Genomic DNA, 19,374 nt, shown 5'->3' with positions numbered 1-19,374 from the left:
CTATGGAAGCGAGTGAGAATGCCTTTCTGGGGTGGTCACGCTTTCTCTGCAATTTCGGCCCGTCAGTGCTCAGCCTGTGATCTGCGTCTGTCTGCCGCCGTCTGGAGGATTTCTCCCTGGTCGCCGCGTGCTTTAGGTGTGTGGAGTACGAGGTGCTGTGCTGGCGCAGGCACTGGCGTGGTGGTGGGACGCCGCCCAGAGCTCAAATCTGTGTTTTCAGACCAGCAAAGTCAATTTTTCCTTCCTGGCCAGATTCCCTGTACTGTTAGAACTTACTTCGGCTGTCTTTCTAGGAGTAAAAGTTTCTCTGGGATGGGAAAACTGCGATGTTGGAGGGAGCTCAGCTAGGGCTCTGCTGCTCCTCCGCCGTCTTCCCCTGGCATGCTTTTAAATGACTTTTCTTCCTGATCACAGAAAAAGAAGGGAACCATTTAACAATTATAAACATTAAGAGATAAGTGGTTATGTAGAATAAGAGAATTAACTAAGTTGAGAATATATGGACATGATGGTAGACATGATTATTCTTGTATTTTCACTTTGTACTTTATTTTTTAATATTAAGGGGAGCATACGTGATACATATAAGAAGACAAATAGATTATATGCTACAAATATATATCCTTCTATATATACTAATATACAGACTGATATATGCACATATGATTATGCCTGTGTGTATTTATGTATGAAATGTCATAATAAATAAAATGAAATCCTATCCAGAGGCCATTTCCACCAGGAATTATATCACTAGTTCCATATCATCATTTTTTTAAGAAAGAAATCCTGATTCTTCCTTTCTCCATAGCTATTGCTCTGTGAAGTTGCCGGTTGGTCCTTGTAACACTTTATCTAGCATATTTTCTAATTGAATCAGAAGTGGTTTCTTTCAATTTGTTTTTATTCTTTATTTGGAATACTGATTCTATACTGGTTTGTGTGATTTGTTTATATAATTCTTGTATAGGTGCTTCCAGGTTTTCATTTCATATATACTATGTCTTCTGTTTAGTTTATTTTGGACTCTCTTTAAATAGTTGTACAAAGGGGTTTCAACATGTCAATTTAGGAGTACAATGTATCTCAGTCAATATCACTCCTTCCATCATTCCTCTCCTCATTTTTATATATTCTCTCTTTCCCTCTGTGCTGCATACTTCCACATGTTGGGTGACAGATTTTTCACATTTTTTTACAAACACCCAAAGACTCCTCATGTCTTTCATCAGTACTTTTACATATACTCTATGATTTTTTTTCCTTCACTTTATGGTATCTTAGAAATCAGTTTTTAAAAAAACATTTATTGCCAAAGTGATGTACAGAGCGGTTACAGTTTCATATGTTAGGCCTTGGGCACATTTCTTGTACAATTTGTTACCTCCTCCCTCATTCCCCCCTCCCCCTTTCCCTTTTCCCCCCCATGAGTTGTTCAGTTGGTTTACACCAAATGTTTTTTGCAAGTATTGCTTTTGGAGTCGTTTGTCTTTTTATCCATTGTCTCTGGATTTTGGTATTCCCTTTCACTTCCCTACTTCTAGTACCAGTATATACAGTATCCAGGGTATTCAGATGAGATACAATGATAGTGGGGGACAACCACAGGAAGGGGATACAAGAAAGAGGATCATCAACAATAGAAGCTGCGGTTTCACGTGGCATGTTGAAAGTAATTACAGCAGTGATATCACAGCCGCTTCCATAGCATGGGGTTCATTTCACTCAGCATCATCTTATGCCTTCATAAGACATAGCTATTGGGCTCTGTGATCCTCTGCTGTGACTGGCCTAGACCTGGGCTGATTATCCCCTAGGAGGGAGACCACAGCGTCCATGTCTCTTTGGGTCTGGCTCCCTTCACTTAGTATGATTTTTTTCCCCCAAGTCCTTCCATTTCCTTGGGAATGGGCAGGGCCCTTCTTTCGGATGGAATCCATTCTGTGTCTGCACCCCAAGAAACCACATTCGTAACGCTGGTTACACCACTCCATCTGTTTCATTTATGACCAGGGCTTCTTTAAAGACATTCTTGTTTAAGCAGGCCTTTTCCACGCCGGGGGGTGGTGGGGGCCCCCTGGGGGGGGGGCGGGGAGGCCTTCGGTGGGGGGGCCGCGGGCCGCGTGTTCGAGTCCCGGGTCCCCCAGCTCCACCCCGCTAACCGCCTGTGGCTTCCCCCCCACCCCCATCTCCCCGCAGATGACTGCGACGAGCCCCTGGCCTCCGCCCTGCCCCCGGCCGCCTTCAGCAGCTCCTCCGAGCTCTCCAGCAGCCACGGGCCCGGCTTCGCCCGGCTGAACCGCAGGGACGGTAAGTCGGCCTCCTCCCCCTCCTCGATGGGCCCACGGCGGGCGGGCGGGCCGGTCTCAGCCGCGTTCTCCCGCGCGATCGTGCTATGCCTCGCGCAAGGGACTGGGGAGATGGACCAGAGGCCTGCAAATGCTACGCAGGAGACCCCTGGTGTCAGCGCGCAGACGCTGTGTTGCGCATGCGTGGGGAGATGGCGCCAAGGACGCCATTGAGGAAAAAACAAACATCAACAAACCTGCGCATGCCCAGGATGCATTGGTTTTTTTTCCAGTGCTGTACTGCGCATGCGTGAGTTTAGGGGCTCTTGAGAAAACACAGCAGTGGTGAGGAGTCGTTGAGGGGCTGTACCGCGCATGCGTGATTTATCCTTTCGGTGAGGCTGCCCCAACATTCACCAAAGAAACAGATTTATAAAAGAAAATGCACTTCATCACTCAAGTGAAGCGCATTCACTCCTAGCTCGATTGCTTTCTGGGGCGTGGTTTCTTTTTTGGGGGGTGGGGGTGAGGTGGGGGGAAGGCAGGTTTTTCACACAAGGAAGGGCCGCTGGGAAAAGCAAGCGAGTGCACAGGGATTTGAACCCATGGACAGCCACGCGGCGCGGCCTGAGCTGCTCTGTGTCAGTCCAGCTGTGCCAGGCGCGTGCGGGAACCAACACTTCTGTCTTAAAACAGCTTTTGATTAAAAAAATATTATTTTTGACTATGCATGGTCAAAACTACATGCAGGCAATATATCCATAAATAAGACAAATTTAATCTGTCATCCCTTTACCATCCTAAGGAATCAAGTTCCTTGGATGTGACAGGCTTTTCGGGGTATCTTATACAAAAACCGCCTCACACCAGCATAGAAGCACGGGAACAGCAGCGTTGCAAACTGGAAACACTTCATTGGGGTCCTATTCCAAGTTAAAGAAGTTTGCAAGAAGTAATTTAAAGAGATGCTAGTTATTGAAACATCGTGATCCCTTGGTCTGCTTAATTCTCAATGTGGTTGGCATGGTTTTCTTTGCCGTTGAAGAAGGGGAACTTCATAAAGCTTTTTATGTTCCTAATGGCGTACTCAGTTCATGTTGTTTGTGGTCTCTTATGTAGGTTGGGTTTGATGGCTCGTGTTTGTTTAAAGGGGAAAAAGCAGCATGTTTAAATGCTACTTGCTGAAGAGAGGCTGTGGACATCTGAGGTGTAGCTTAGTGGCAGGGCACCCGCTCTGGGTTCAAACCCCAGCATTGCAAAAATTTTTTAAAAAGCAATTATAGAGAATTTTCAAAACACCGGGAACCTGGGAACGATATCATTGTGTTAACTTTTCATAATATGTAAAGTAAAACCATCTGCATATGCTTTGGGAAGAGTATTGGTAATACTAAGATGGAAAGAACCACCATAGGTATGTAGATATCGATATCATCTATTGCTAAAACCAGGCATGGGTCATTTATTGCCTTCTCTCATTTCATGACAGCCACTCCTTTTACACTGACTCGTTGATGTGACCTTTGGTATTATTATTTATGTTTATGCACATTCAACGTTGGATATCACTGGTCAATTGTGTGTGCATATGTGTTGTATGTATGTGTGTCTGTCTTTTGCCATCTGTTATACAATATAATACATACTTACATGTATGCGGTAACCTACGTAGTTTAATTACAGTCTTGATGTTGGTAGGTTTTAATACAATTGAATTTATCTTAAATATCATCTCACATTCTTTTGAGATACTAACTTTCCCTGTGCTTCTAAGTGTGAAGATGTCAATAGAGAATTAAACAATGAGATCATTCTGTCGGGTGGGAAAGGTGGGCATTTGGGTTTGTGGGTGCGTTTCTTTGTCCCTTTTAGGTGTTCTCCAGTGAGAGGTATGGGTCATCTAGGATGGTCTCTTCCTGTTGGCATTTCTGAACCCATGACTGGCCAGCCAACAGGGTTATCGGAGCCTCTGCGAGGGTCACTCCAGTTTCTGTACTCTTTGCCCTACCAACAGGAGAGCTGTTACCACAAGACTGTTCCAAGAGCAAGGTCGCCTCTATTCTGTGCTTTCTCAAGTAAAGCAGAGTTTAACATTTACCACCCTGCCTTTTAACTCATAAAAGCCTTCACAGATTGTGACTCACTGAAAAGAAACAACATTTAATTTGTTGATGCATCTTTATTTTATTGGTCAAGGCCTAATAAATCACAGAAATATACTTTATTAATTGTATCCAATCATATTTTTTTTCATTAATTTCTATCCTCATCAGGAGTCTCCATCAGTGGGACTCATTTTCATTCTTAATTTGTTTCTGTGGCTCTTGCTGCAACACAATATCAAACTTCATGAATCTCATTTGCATGTTAATGAACTGGAGAAACAAAACAGGATCATTTTAATTATCTTTTGCTAGTTGTCAACCTACTTGATTACATTTTTATTTTTTTATTTAGTTTTTCTTTTTTTCCCCTATTAATTACATAAAGGAATGTCAGATTTTGAGTGATTTTTTTTATTTAAAAAGGCTTTATATCAACTCCTAGTGTTAAAACATGCTTTGTCTTTTAGATCAGGCTGAGGAAAGGTATTCTACCAAGCCAGGAGGTCATGTACAAATAAACTAAGGGAGCAGCAAATAAAGGTTGCACTCACCTGGTAATGCAGAGAGACTTCTTTCTTAAGGAATCGGGAAGACTGACAAAGAAAAGCCAGGCAGGAGATGGGCAATGTGTTTCTCAGCTGTGCTTAAGAAGTCACAGTTACTCTGAGCTGCGATGGACAGAAAGGAGGAGACAGGAGAAAGCTGTACTTGAAGGAGGATTCCATGTCTACTAGGAGGCAGGAAGAATGTTATTAACTTATGTGCCTACAGTTTCTGTCTTGTGCCCTGCTCATCTCTTGGATGGTCTCTATGTTAAATCCATAGGCTTATCACTCTCCACCCTGAGATGTGATCAGGTCACTCCAACTAAAGCCCTGGGGATTCGAGTCCCAAGTCCCCGCTGCAGCCATAGATCACTAGCACAGGCCACTGGCTTCTTCTAGGGGCTTGTTCTTCAGTCCCTCCACTTGGCTTTGTTCTCCTGGACTCTTTATTTGGGATAATGAAATTCGAAGCAAAGATCACCCATTTCAGTATTAGACCTCTCTGGAATCAGTTCACCATTGCTGAGTTCAGATTACAGCTACCTCTTTTTCATTTGAGGACGTGCCACATACTTAGCCTCTAGACTTTAGTTTCCTGTTGGAAGAATAAGGTTAAATCTGTGACAGTATTAGTTAGATGACATGGGCCTGGTTGACTTTGATGGCAGTTCTGTGGTGTAGGCACACACATTTCCAAACACAATCCTTTGTGTCAGTCTACAGCTTGCCAATTAACCCCATTTGAGCAAACCTCATGGGGCCAAATATATATAATAATCCATATCAAGATTGTCTAAGGGAACCAGATCCAAATCAATTTTTTAGGGAGAGTTAACTTATTCCTAATTTATTACAAAGCAAAGCAGAATCCTAGATTTAGAATTAATATTTTACACATTCCTAATTAGACTGCAGTAAAACATTCTCATGTGTCTTTAGTCAAAGTTGGTGAGCTAGAGCAATAGGATGGTTTAATTTAAAACATTTTTTTGCAGTTTTAGCACTCAAATTACATTATGAATTGAAAAAAACCAAACAAACCCTACCTTACCGAGAGGGAGAATGAGGTTCCAGATCAATTCTGTGGTCAGGGGCCGAGTCACTTTTGCTTATAGTGTGTATTTTGCATTCTGGCCTTGAGAAGGTGAAATACAAATGAATCGAGATTTACATCTTTTATTTCTCCATGTGCTCACATCCTTGATTCATTAAAGCAGAGGAGAGTTTGCTGCCAGTTCTGAGATGAATATAGAGTTGCTTGTGTTCTTGTATCGATTCATTTGATTAAACCCCGGCAATGCCTGGCCTGCTCTGTTTGGTTTCCGCTTTTCTTTGGATGTTGTTGTGGCTGCTGATTCCCCCCTCCATTCACTCAGACACACCCTTTCCCTCTGTCCCTCACCGTGTCGGTGTCCTCTCGATTGTACCTTCCATTGTCCTTGTCTGTTCCAGAGTCCTCATTGTCTAGCTTTAAATCAACCTGATAATGTCATCCTTGCGAATGTATAAAGTCTCCAATCCTAAGTGATTTATAGTGATAAAAAAAATGCTGGTTTGGGAATCAAGGACATTACATTATAATAGTAAATTGTGGCTGGCCTTAAAGAAGTGACATGAGTTCTTTCTCTCTCTTCTCTTTCTAGTTTTATAAAAGTGTGAGGTTGACTTTGAAGACCTCTACATGCTCGGATACAGTGTTATTTTTCTGTGTAATAGTCTATAGTCAGGGCCATTATTTTTTCTTTCTAAGTTATCTAGCAATGGGAATCTTCAAAGCATGTGAGTGAGAGAAATTGGTGGCCCTTTAGTAAGAAGGTAAGGGGAGAGTGTGAAAGCAGACAGTCCTTGTTAAGTCCCCTCAAACTAGAAGACAGAATTTGCCTGTGTTGGGAAAGACCTTGAGCTGTCATAAGATAAAGCCAATCGACAAACATGATCCTACTAAAGCTGATAGAACAGCTCAAATTCCTTCAGCCAAAACGTATTCCTAACCCAGAAAATCGCCCCCCCACCCAACCCCCCACCCACAGCATACTTTCTTTCAGTGTATGTCAAATACTTTTCACAGTAGGAAGAACATTTCAACATCAATGGAATGAGTAGATGAAAAGTTAAGGAATGAAATGGTTTCTTGAGCCGAATTTCCCCCAGAAGCACAGCTAGAGCCAAGGACTGAGGCTCAAGTCTTTGTCAGGATGGAGCTGCTAGGAGCAAAGACCCTGGTGAGGAAGCAGAGTAGAGAAGGTGAAGAAAGTAGATGATTTCAGAACTCCTAAGCACAGCTCGGGCCTCCAGCAGACCAAAGCTGATGACTAGGTCCCACCATCAGGTAAAGGTACAGACTCTAGCAGGTGTCTGGCTTCTTGAATGATTAACTTAGAAAAATTAGTGCCTTATGCTACTCCTGAGTAGATTGTGTAGATCAAACAACAGATGATTGTTGAGATATGTGAATAAAGTGGCAACTGTTGAAAGTCAGTGGAAGGAAACCAAGAGAGCCAAAGTTTCGAGACAAAGGGTCCTGGGTAGAAAAGAAATTCCATGTAGCCATCCTGACATTTGCTGCTCCAAATAACAAAGCTTCAAAGCAGAGAAGGAAAAGCGAATAGAAATAATGATAGGAATAGATAATACAAGGAGAAATAGAGACTGTGTTATTATGATGAAGTCATCGCTCTCTAGAGCTCTTTGACAAGTAACCTGGGAGTAAAATTCACTGGGAATTCAGAGGATTGAAACAACAAAATCAATTCAAGGGAGATCTCAAGTAACATTATTCCTTAGAAAGACAAAATCAAACTCTGGCAAAAATAAAACACCAGGAAGTGGGTACTCAAAAAGGTAGGATGGGGTCAAGGGAAATTGATAGATGAACAAAGAGGAGAAGAGGGGGAGAGTGCGGACATAAATCCAAAGTCTATGCTACAAAATCAAGAAGAGTGACGGAAAGGACAGATAGGGGGAGATGGTGAGAATGTTGAAAGGCGTGACATTGGTAAAGAGATGTGGTATTTATAAACTGCTTTGTTTAATGGCAACTGCTTTGTAGAACCACCTAACGATGATAATCAAAAGTTAATAAACTTTATGATAGGTAAGTAGGCAATTTATCTGTGTATAATGAACAGCAGCTCTCTAACAATATAGAATATACAGTCTTATCAAGTGTCCTTAGAATGTTTACCTAAATTATGCTGGGTCATAAAAATAGTGTTTCAATAAATCTTGAAGAATTGAAATGATTCAAAGTAGATGCCCTAACTACAGTGGAATTAAGCTAGAAATCATTAATTAAAAAAACACACTTAAAATTCAGAAAGGTGTGGAATTCAATTAATACATACCTCAGAAGGAAATCTCCATGGAAATGAGAAAGATATTAGTTTAATGATAACAAAATATGATGAATCAAAATTGTGGGTGTAGTTTAAGCCACAGCTGAGAGCAAATTAATTGCAAATACTGCAAAAGAAAGGAAGCTCAATGTGAATGGCCCAACCATAGCCATATGGAGAAAATAGGAAAAAAAATATACCAAAAGGTTAAGAGAAAAGAAACAAATGAAGAAGGGAAAACTCCAAAGAGTGCATGAATTCACGAAAGAGATGGCAAGCATACAGTATAATTAATAAAACAAAAGTTTAATGCCCAGGAATCCAGCATATATCCTATAAAATTAAGTGGAGGGAAGAAGGGTGTGTAGGAGAGAGATGGGTGACAATGTCGAAAGGGGTGACACTGATCAACACATATTGTGTTCATAACTGCTTTGTTAAATGCCAACTGCTTTGTACAACTACTTGAAGATAATAAGAAGAAAAGAAAAGAAAACGTCTAATGCAAGAGGACACTTTAACAATCTTCCTGCCAATCATGCCCCAAATTTCAGTGTATTGAAAAAGTATTTGAAAAACACAACCTACAAAATTGTATTCAAGATTTTTTTTTTAAAAAGCAAAGCATCCCTCTGTCTTCAAAAGATAATAGGTTCCTAATTAAAAGGTTCCAACAAAGAAAACTCCAGGCTAATGTGTCTTCAAAATGGGAATGCTTCCAAATACATTTAAGAAAGACAGGACTCTAATCTCACACATTCTCTCCCAGAAAACAGAAACCAAAAAGTCTACATACTCCTCACTCATTTGATGAGGCCAGTATAACCTTCATACTAAGCCTTGTCAAGGACAAACAAGAAAGGAAAATTAAAAGCCACTCTCTCTTCTCATGAATATAAATGCAAAATACTCTAAACAAAATATTTGCATACATGTGGGAAGGGACCGAGACTTATCTTCAGAATGAGAATGTCCTCTGTAGGTGGAAATGAGCTGGGCTCTGAAAGCTTGGTGAGTCGTATAACTGACAAAGCAGCCAAACCCAGGGTTTATGGCTCTCTTGCTTGCTGTAGTTACATGTCTGTCTGTCTGTCTGTCTGTCTGTCTGTCTGTCTCTATATCTTGAGCGTTCTTTTATGCAAGGGGAGTATGGAGCTGAAGGATGAGGTAAGCTAGCATTAAAAAGGAAGGTATCATTTACTTGTGCTAGAGACTGTTCATGTTAAGATGGGCCATGAGGTACTGGACACTTCTTAGGTGTTACTTAGCCCCACCTCTTTCTCTAGCCAATGTTGCAAGGACTAAGCATGGCACCCCGCAGAATTGACCGGGGATGCATCTTGAGGCCATAGTCTTTGCATCTTCTTTTCTCGCCCTATGACCTTCCTGATACTAAGGGATCATTGGCTCTGAGAGTCCAAGTGGGACTTACATTCATCAGTGAAATATGGCGAGTGTGCCTTCCAGGGCTGTGAGCAACATGGGAAAGGGAGAATGGATGGATCAGAGCTTCCCTCTTTATCCTCAGGGTAGAGTGTTCTGAGATGCATCTTGTGAGGCTGTTCAGAAGTAAGTGTGTGTGTGTGTGTGTGTGTGTGTACAGAGGATTGGGCATCAGGAGCCTGTAGTTTTATCCAAGTCGAAAGCACAGCATTGCCTTGGCTTCCGTGGTTTCACACCCCCTTCCTTGTGTGCTTACCCCATAAGATCATGTCTTTCATGTAAACACTTAAGCATTGGCCTTAAAGTCAACTTTCTCATCACTCAGTGATGTAGGAGAATGTACTCTGTTGAGAAGAATTTTGAATGATTGTGTATAGATGAATGGAATGTCAATCCCCAACCCCTTAAAGATAAGATTCATTTAAGATGTATATATAAGCAACTTTCTCCCGAATCATGAGAAGGACTAGAGGAGAAATCTGATGAACACAACTTCACCCAGTTGGCCAGTATGAACCCCGTGAGGGACAAGTTAGTTTTGCAAGTATATACCTTTGGTTTGCTGTGCTGCATTTATCCTCTTGCCTCTGGGATCTTCCATTGGTGGGGGGTGGGGAGTTGTATCTGAGGTAAAGCACATTCTACCTGACCAGCCGTGCTCAGAACTGTCAAGGTCACTCAGAAACATGAGAAGTGTCAGGATCCAAATGAGTGGAAGCCAACCAGAAGGCTGACATATAATGTGATTTTATTAAGGGACACTAGAATGGGGGAAAAAAAAAAAGATAGCTGGGTGCCCATGGCTCATGCCTGTAATCCTAGCTCCTTAGGAGGCTGAGACCTGAGGATCACAATGCAAAGCCAGCCTAGGCGGGAAAGTCTGTGAGACTCTTATGTACCATTAACCACCAGAAAGTCAGAAGTGGTGTTGTGACTCAAAGTGGTAGAGCAATAGCCTTGAGCAAAAGCACTCAGGGACAGCACCCAGGTCCTGAGTTCAAGCCCCATGACTGGGAAAAAAAAAAAGGGACAAACAGTAAAAACTAAGGAAGTTCAAATTAAGCATGGACTTTAGTTAATAATATAAAGAAGTCTAGGTATATGATGTATGGGAACTCTGTAATATTCTATAGCTCCCAAACTGTTTTTTTTAACCAAATAAGTCTTATTTGAAATATGCACACATACTTAGGCTTTATAAATATGGAATGAAAAGGAGACCTCTAGTGATAAACAAAGTGAGTGTATGGTAGAGACAGAGTGAAGGAAAAACGAAAAGAATGGGAAACCTAGTGCAAAAATTAGTATGGGTTAACTGCCATTTTGGAATTAATGTGAGGAGGGGTTTGTGCCCCTCCCCCATAATTATCCACAACGACAGAAGTGGTTTTGTGAAATCAGTACCCAGGATTTGGTAAAGTCTTTGTATCTCATATTCTCCCAAGGAGTTGAATTTTAAGAGTTTGATGCAATCTGGCAATAGTAGCTTTTTAGATTTGTTTCTAACCTTGTTATTTGTTTTATTTATTTATCTTTTTGTTGTTGTTGGTTGTGGGGCTTGAACTCAGAGCCTGGGTGCTGTTCCTGAGTTCTTTTGCTCAAGGCTAGCACTCTACCACTTTGAGCCACAGCGCCACTTCAGGTTTTTGAGTGGATAATTGGAGATGAGAGTCTCACGAGGGACTTTTTTGCCCCAGTTGGCTTTGAACCGTGATCCTCAGATCTCAGCCTCCTGAGTAGCTAGGATGATAGGCATGAACCACTGATGCCTGGCTTATTTGTAGTTTTATAATATAAAAATCTATTGTGATGTGTTGTCTTCTTTGCTTTCCAATTGCATTCTTATGACCATAATCCTGTCAGGAAAAACATGGCAGAATCAATGGCTTTTTGGGCGTTCTCTCTGTGTCTCCTCCAGGAGTCCCTCTCTAGCAAAATGATTTTTCTACCTCTTGGAGAATTCAATTACTTGCCATATATATCTGGTAATTAAAGCAAAGATCCAGCTGGCAACAACACTTAGAAGATTTGAGGATTATTTGTCATTTTTCTGCTACCAGGTTATTTCATTTCTTTAATTTTTTTTCTTGTCAATCACATTAAGAATATGAAACAAAAGGAGGCATGCCCCTCGTCATAGTCATGGGCATGGTGAAATGGAACCAACTTTCCTGGGTGCTGCATTTAAACGATTACATGGCTGCATTAAAATGAAAACAAAAATAAAGCCAGAGATTCCATGCCACAAGAGAACTGATCGTGGAGAATGTTTCAGAGCCCCGTTGCTGACCTGGGCTCTGGGCCTGCCCCTTTAAGCCCTGGTCCGCTGCTGGGCCTCAGGAGTAGGCCTGGGCAGGCCCTCCCCAGATCTGTGCAAAAGGGAAGTGCATGCAACAATCTCTTTGCTTGTATTTACCATTCCCAGCTGCCTGTGCAATGTCTTGAACACCCCCCTCCTCCCCCCACTCAACCTTGTAGCTTTTAAAGACATCACCAACATACGATCCTTTAAGTGATTTCCCTGCCTCCCCCCTTCGGATTCCTGGTGTTTTTCTTAATCACTATGATTTAGGATTGTTCGAATGACCTTTTATTTATCTCCTGATACCCCCTTGAGAAAAAAATAGTGATATATTCTCTTTTTGCATGACTTGCAATCTCTTCCATACTCTCTCTCTTTTGGTTTTGTTTCCTTGTAACTGCTTCTATTCTAATGTGACTCTTTGATTTCTCATCAAGGTTGTTTTAGCAGAAACATTACTGCTCATGCAATTTGAGGCTCTTCTCAATAAAGACGATTTTTAAAGCTCAAAGTAAATCCTTGTGTAAGTACATTCTAAAGACTCGTGTGCCTGCTGAAGGTTTTCAACCCCATGGATACTGTCCAGGAAGGAGTTTACGAATTGATGAATGTGCTTCCCCAAATCTAGCTAATATTCCATAGTGCTTGAGCAGATTATTCCACAGTTCTCAGGAAGGAGGAATAAACAAATGAACAAACCTTCAAAAAAGGCAGCTGCGAGATAATTTATGACCATTCACGGGGACTTTCTCTGACTAACCCATCTTTGCTTAATTTGCATCCTATTGCTTATATTTATTTGATTTGCTCTTTTGCTGTTAGGACTGCACAGTGTTGAGTGTATGATTAGTGCAGTTACATAAAGAGCTCACTGATGCGGAAATACAGAAATGAAGTAAAAATGTGAGAAGTGGAAATTCTGAGCAATGTTGTAAATCGAGGGGATGACTACAATGTTAGGACAAGTAAAGAACTAAAACACCTGCCATGGGATAGGTGGATATTTAAATGTGGTGATTTTGCAATAGTATTTAAATAAAAAAAGAGCTGGATGCATATCTAAAATGGGACAAAATTTATGTAACATATAACCGTAAAAGGCATAGTTCAAGCCAAGCATGGCCGTGCATGTCTGTAATCGCAACACTTAGGAGGCTCAAGTAAGAGGATCACGAGTTTGAGGCCAACTTGGGTCAAATAGTGGGTCTGTGTCTCAAACCAAACCACAAACACAACACTAAGGAAAATAAGCCAAAAAGTGTATAACCATCGCATGCATCAGGTTACAAAAAATAGTTAAATATTTGAAATTGAACTAGGGATATCTACCTTTTTCATTTATTTTCATGTTAATTTTTATTTTTTGAGGGATCCTCTAGGCACTGAAAGTAGTGTCAATTATACAACAACCTAATTTCAATGAATATTTCCTAGCTTCAGTGGCTACATAGAATACTCTGATCCAATAAAGCTCTGTCTTCTTGTTTGTATGATTTTTCATGATTTTTTATCTTTACCCATTTATAATTGTTGTTTTGTGCATTATCTTTTCAATCATATAGAGGGAAAAGGAGAGTTACAACCCCCGATATAATAATACTTCCTTTTGTATTCATCTGTGCCTTAAATATACTAGGGGTATTTCTTCATACAGCTTTGCGTTACTATATAGTGTCTTTTCTTTTCCACTCACACGGTCTTCGTGTGTGTGTGTGTGGGGGGGTGTGTGTGGCTTGCACACAGGGCCTAGCGCTGTTCTTCAGCATTTCACTCAAGATTAGCCCTTTACCACTCCAGCCACAGATCTACTTCTGGCTGTTTGCTGATTAATTGGAAATAAGAGTCTCTGCCTTTTTTCCTGGGCTGACTTCGAATTGTGATCCTCAAATCTCAGCCTCCTAAGTAGCTAAGATGACAGGGGTGAGCCACCAGTGCCCAGCTGGCTTTCAGCAGTTCGAGGGTCACCTATCAGTGTGGAACTCTGAGTTTATCTTGCCCTGTGTTTGTTGAATTTCTTTGCTATATTGACTTGAATCATTTATTAAGTTTGGGAACCTTCTGGCTATTAATTCTTTAAGCATTTTCATCTGCCTCTTCCTTGTTCCTGCCTTTCTTAGATCCTGTACATTAATAAGCTTGTACCTCTCCACATCTTTTCTGAGCTTTGTTTGGTTTTCCATTTTCTTCTTTGTGTTGTTCCTCAGAATGGGAGGTGCGGGGTTGGGGGGGAGTGGAGAATGGCAATTAGCCATTTCCACATGGACTTATGCTTACTTCTGTCTGCTCAGATCTGCTGCTGAAACTCTCTAGTGAGTTCACTTCACTTGTCCTGTGCTGCTCCATTATTTATATCGATGTATTAATATCCTTCTGTTTACCAAGACATCATTCCCTATTTTCCTTTAACTCTTTGCTCATGGATTCTTACAGCTCTTTGAGCATACGTAAGAAAGTTGATTTGAAATCCTGCTTTCATGGGTCACAGAGCTGTGTTTCCTCTGGGACAGCGTCTATCCATTTTGCCTGAAAGTGCACTGCCTTCTTGTTTCTTTGTCTACATCTTATTCTGGATGGTAGAAAATGGAACATTAGGAGTGTTATAACATGCTAACTTTTAAAAATCAGATCTTCCTTTCCTCCACGAGGAGTTTGCTTTTTATTGTTTGTGTGTGTTGTGTTTGTTCTTCTGGTGACTATTTACTTTTTTATTTGCAAGATTGTTATTTTTGAGATGTAGTCTCTGAGATCCATATGTGAGATATTTTTCAAGCGTGTAGGGAACTAAACCCCAACACAAAACAAAAAACAAAAGCCTTTCTCAATCTTTGCACATGGGCTCGGCATTGGGATATTTATTCCTTCGCCACATCGTATACCACTCTGCCTCATTTCTTAATCCCTGCTCAGAAACATAATCCTCCAATTCGTGTTCACTCTTAATCACTCAAATTAGGTCTCATGAGTGAGGAGAATAACCAATATTTCAACTGTTTCCCCAACAAAACTCTTATATTACCATAGAACTTTTCTGATACAGTACAAAACTATTTTTAATGGAAATGTTATTAATTACTTTTAAAAAGAGACAAGAATAAATGACATAGGTACCCAAGTGGCACTCCTGTAGCAAAAAATACATCTCGCTGTTCATGTTTTCCTTGAGGGGAAAAAATAGACTATGCACACCATTTGCAAAATTCTATCAAAAAACTCTGCCAACAACCTTGTTCTTCAGTGGTCCAGTCTGTGGAGATGCGCATATGAGTAAGTCTTGGTAGACTCTGCTTTAGTCCATGTCAGAACTGCTTTGCTTCCTGATTTTCAATCTTGCTCCTGCCTAGAAGAGAGCAAAATACAGCTGGCTGTCAGTGACTCAGGCCTGGAATCCTAGCTACTCAGGAGGCTGAGCTCTGAAGATTGCGGTTCCAAGCCAGACCTGGCAAGAAAGTCCGTGAGACTCTTCTCTCCAAGAACCCATCAGAGAACCAGAAGCAGTGCTGAGGCTTGAAGTGGTAGATAGAGCCTTGAGCAAAATAGCTCTGGGACAGAACCCAGGCCCTGAGTTCAAACCTCAGGATTGACACGAGAGAGGAGAGAGGAGAGTGGAGAGAGGAGAGAAGATTGAGAGACAGAAAGGAAAGAACATTTATCTGGCTGGTGTGCCACAGGGAATACACTTCCTCTCACCTGCTGGGTCTTTCCATGTGCCAGGTTGTAGATTGTGAATCTGGAAGGAAAAAGCACTGGATGGATATTGTGACTTTATTTACCCCCGACCATCAGTCTCTATGTTCTAGCCTGATCAAGTGGAGGCCGCTGGGTGTGGGCATGAGAGGGTTCTTTCTGGCTATCGTAAACAATGTTTGGTAGAAACTATGGTGTAGCATCTAAGTAGGCTGAGTAAGGTGGGCAAAGATGAACCCCTGAATTCCTGTTTTGAAGGATGACATTTTTTTTTTAATGAAAAAAGAGAGGCAAAAATTGTAATAGCCAAACGAGTTCCTTGGGTGGCTGCTTCCGCGCGGGCTGCTGCGGAGAGCAGGAACGGGTGCCAGCTCCCTGCTGCTCTTTATTTCTCCTCTGGCGCAGGTAGGCACGAGTCATCCAAGGCTTCAGAGACCACGGATCACCGCGCAGCTTGGGGACAAGGTTCAGCTGATACCCTTAAAGTCTAAAGTATAAAAGATTTCATGAGGGGAAAGAAGAAGCGGGAGCGATTTCTCTCCCTCCCCTGTGTTCTGAAAGGAAGACAAAAGGAGAGTTTGCAATGGGAAGGAAAAGATAAGACAGGAGCAAGCAACTATGAAGACTCCTTTGGCCTGTTGCTTTGTCCTCAAATGGATTCGATATAGGGGTGTTATGGAGACCCCCCTTTTAATTCTTAGATCTCTGAATAGGAACAATGTCACGAGAGTGAGTTTTCTCTTGAAGAGAAGACTGCAGTCCCATGTGAGGTTTCTCTATCATCTGTTGGTGAAATGTAGAGACTGTCATGTAGGAAGGACAGTGCATCGTCCCAATGGCCCACTGGGAAAATCAAGAGCTTCTGAGGGCCCCAAGAACAAATGGAGCGTTGGGTACCGAGGAGGAGGAGGAGGAGTGTACGCGAGGGTGTAAATGTGCCATTATGAGCTGGGTAGCCTCTGGAGGCCAAGTCGTGAGAGAACTCATGACCGTGAAGCTGTTCAAGACTAAAGAAGGCAAAAGAGACCTGGACACGAAATAAAGCGCGTGATTCTGGATTGGATCGAGCTCGAATCAGACCAAGAAACACATTTATTGTGGTGAGATGAAGTATTGGGGCAAGTGACTGACAGATGAGAGAGATGGAGAACAGAATTGAAGTGGTGTTAATAACATCTTGAGTCTGAGACATTATGTGTGGTTATGATAGATAACGGTCTTAGGAAATACAAGTATTTGGGAAATAAAGGTTACTGTGTCAGTAGCTTACTAAAAGAAGAATGAGCGTAGAAGCTGGATACATGAGGCAGTGGTTGTGGAGGAAGTCTTATGTCTGGGATGGAGGTAAGGTATTGCATGTCCAATTAGATGCATCCTCACCATACTGTAATAGAGCCATACAGGGCAGAGTAGAAGATGCTTGACTATTGAGATCTTTTCTTCGGCAGGCAGCACACCAAGAAGTGGTCCCCTAGACCAGTGCCCCTGTCCTCTCTCCCAGGGTTGATGGGAAGGGAGATAAATCCCTTGTAGGCATTTTGAACCTGAAGGTGACAGAAATATAATCCTTAATTGATTGAGCCATCCATGAACTGGACTTGAGTTCCTCTAAAATGATTAGATTGATTTTCTACATGAGACAGAATAAGAGCTCAAGATAGAAAATTAGATTGGAGTCAGTAAAAAAAAAAATGCGTTTTTCACCCTTGAGGCTACAGCGGAGAATTTCATCACTGTGCTATCATTCTAACTGCTTTGCTTAAGTAGTTTATCTCAGAGATGTGGTCAGTGACCTGCTGGCATGCGAAAGCCTGCTGTGCCCATCTCTTCGCAGCCATTGCCGTTGGAAACTGCAGGAGAGAGGACATTTACACCACAGGACATGACAAAGACTACAAAGCAGGACCTTGTCCCAATTCCTCAGCACCCCGGAGATGGAGTTATTAAACTCTTTCCAGGATACCACTAGCCTGAACTTAGCGCTCATCAGCCAAAGTATGAGAATGTTGGGGAAAAGATATTAGGATTTCATTTAACAATTGGACAGCGATTAAAGAGTTTGACCTGTCCTTGGTACTTGGTTATTTATTCCTTAAAAAATATAAAGGTATAGCTGGGTGCTGGTGGCTTATACCTATAATCAGGCCTAACTACTCAGGAGGCTGGGATCTAAGGATCAATGTTCAAAGCCAGCCTGAGTAGGAAAGTCTATGAGATTTCTATCTATCTATCTATCTATCTATCTATCTATCTATCTATCTATCTATCATCTATCTATCTATCTATTTATCTGTCATCTATCTATCTATTTAGGTCAGTTATGGGACTTGAACTTTGGGTCTGGGTGTTGTCTCTGAGCTTCTCGCTCAAGGTTCGCCTTTTACCATTTTGGGCCACAGCACTACTTGTGGTTTTCTGGTGGTTAATTGGAGATAAGAGGTTCATGGAGCTTGCATTGGTGGCTCAGGCCTGTAATCCTCGCTACTTAGGAGACTGAGATCTAAGGATTGCAGTTTGAAGCCAGCCTGGGCAGGAAAGTCCATGAAGAAAGCTTAAGGACAATGCCTAGGTGCTGAGTTTAAGCCCCACAAACCAGGAAGAAAGAAAGAAAGAGAGGAAGAAAATAGATATAGATGTAGATCTATACCTATCTATATCAAGATATAGACCTATCGATTTATTGCTACCTGTATCTTTTTATAGATATGTAAATAAAAATGTAGATATGGCTGTATCTATCTATTTGTATGTCATTGTATATACTCACATGTAAGCTTTTTAGCATAACAGGTTATCAGAAGGCTGCACATTGCTTGTAGGCATTGTGAGAATACACATTACGAAGTAAAATTCTGGACCTCAATCAAGCTTTTGAGTGGACATTCTGGTTTATTGGCTGTTTGATTTCATACTCAGAAGCGGACCCTTCTCCCTTTAATGTCTATCTATGTTTACTTGCTTTTGGTGTGGTGCTTAGGCATAAACCCAAAGCCTGTGCGTGCTAGCCCAGCAAGCACTCTACCCCCAAGCTAGTCCCCAAGCCCCAATGTTCATCTTTGATCAATCTAAAAATCTCTATTAGAGCTAGAGAATCATGTATTCCCTCTCCCCTCTCAGTGACCTATACATACAAGTTAAGATTTTTATTTTAAATATCAGGAGTGAGTAGTTCAACCAGCTTGCCTTGAAAGTCCCTGGTACAAGTTCCATTTTCCACTAGCCAGCTTGGAATGGCTTTGTGAAAAAACAAAAACAAATACATGTTTGTGGATACTATCTTATTGTAAAGCAATGTGTATGTAATAATCATGAATATCAGTACTGATCTCAAAACACTGTCTGTTCTGTACCTTTGAAACCATGATGGCTGCTTTTTAATTAATTAGTCTACAGTTAGTGACCCACCTGGTCCTTGGATAATGAAAGTTCCAGAGCAGATGCCCTTCGCTTCCAATAAGAGACTTTCTATCATCTGCCTCCACTCTCCTCTGGCTTTCATGACCTTTGCCCTTTCCACGAGCCTCCAATCCCTTCAGTCCAATTACTGCCATGCTGAAAAATGTCCCCTGCCTTGGTGTGCCCCTTCTGCACTCAGAAGTCTCCATCCCTTCATCCTGGCCTTTCAGGATCCCACCCCAGAACCTCATAAAACATTTCTGCTTCCCTAATCAC

General features: G+C 41.6%; 1 protein-coding gene across 6 annotated transcripts in view; it reads left to right on the top strand.

The window, feature by feature from the left end:
- Cntnap4 (contactin associated protein family member 4) overlaps positions 1 to 19,374 on the top strand; it is a 238,675-nt gene that overhangs the window by 48,948 nt on the left and 170,353 nt on the right. For all 6 annotated transcript variants that reach the window (XM_048355089.1, XM_048355091.1, XM_048355093.1 and 3 more), the window contains exon 2: positions 2,200 to 2,310. In XM_048355089.1, the coding sequence (XP_048211046.1) occupies positions 2,200 to 2,310 (111 nt within the window). The remainder of the gene's footprint in view (positions 1 to 2,199; positions 2,311 to 19,374) is intronic.

The sequence above is a fragment of the Perognathus longimembris genome, chromosome 10 (genome assembly GCF_023159225.1).
Source record: "Perognathus longimembris pacificus isolate PPM17 chromosome 10, ASM2315922v1, whole genome shotgun sequence".
Taxonomy (NCBI): domain Eukaryota; kingdom Metazoa; phylum Chordata; class Mammalia; order Rodentia; family Heteromyidae; genus Perognathus; species Perognathus longimembris.
This window is presented reverse-complemented; position numbering and strand designations above follow the sequence as displayed.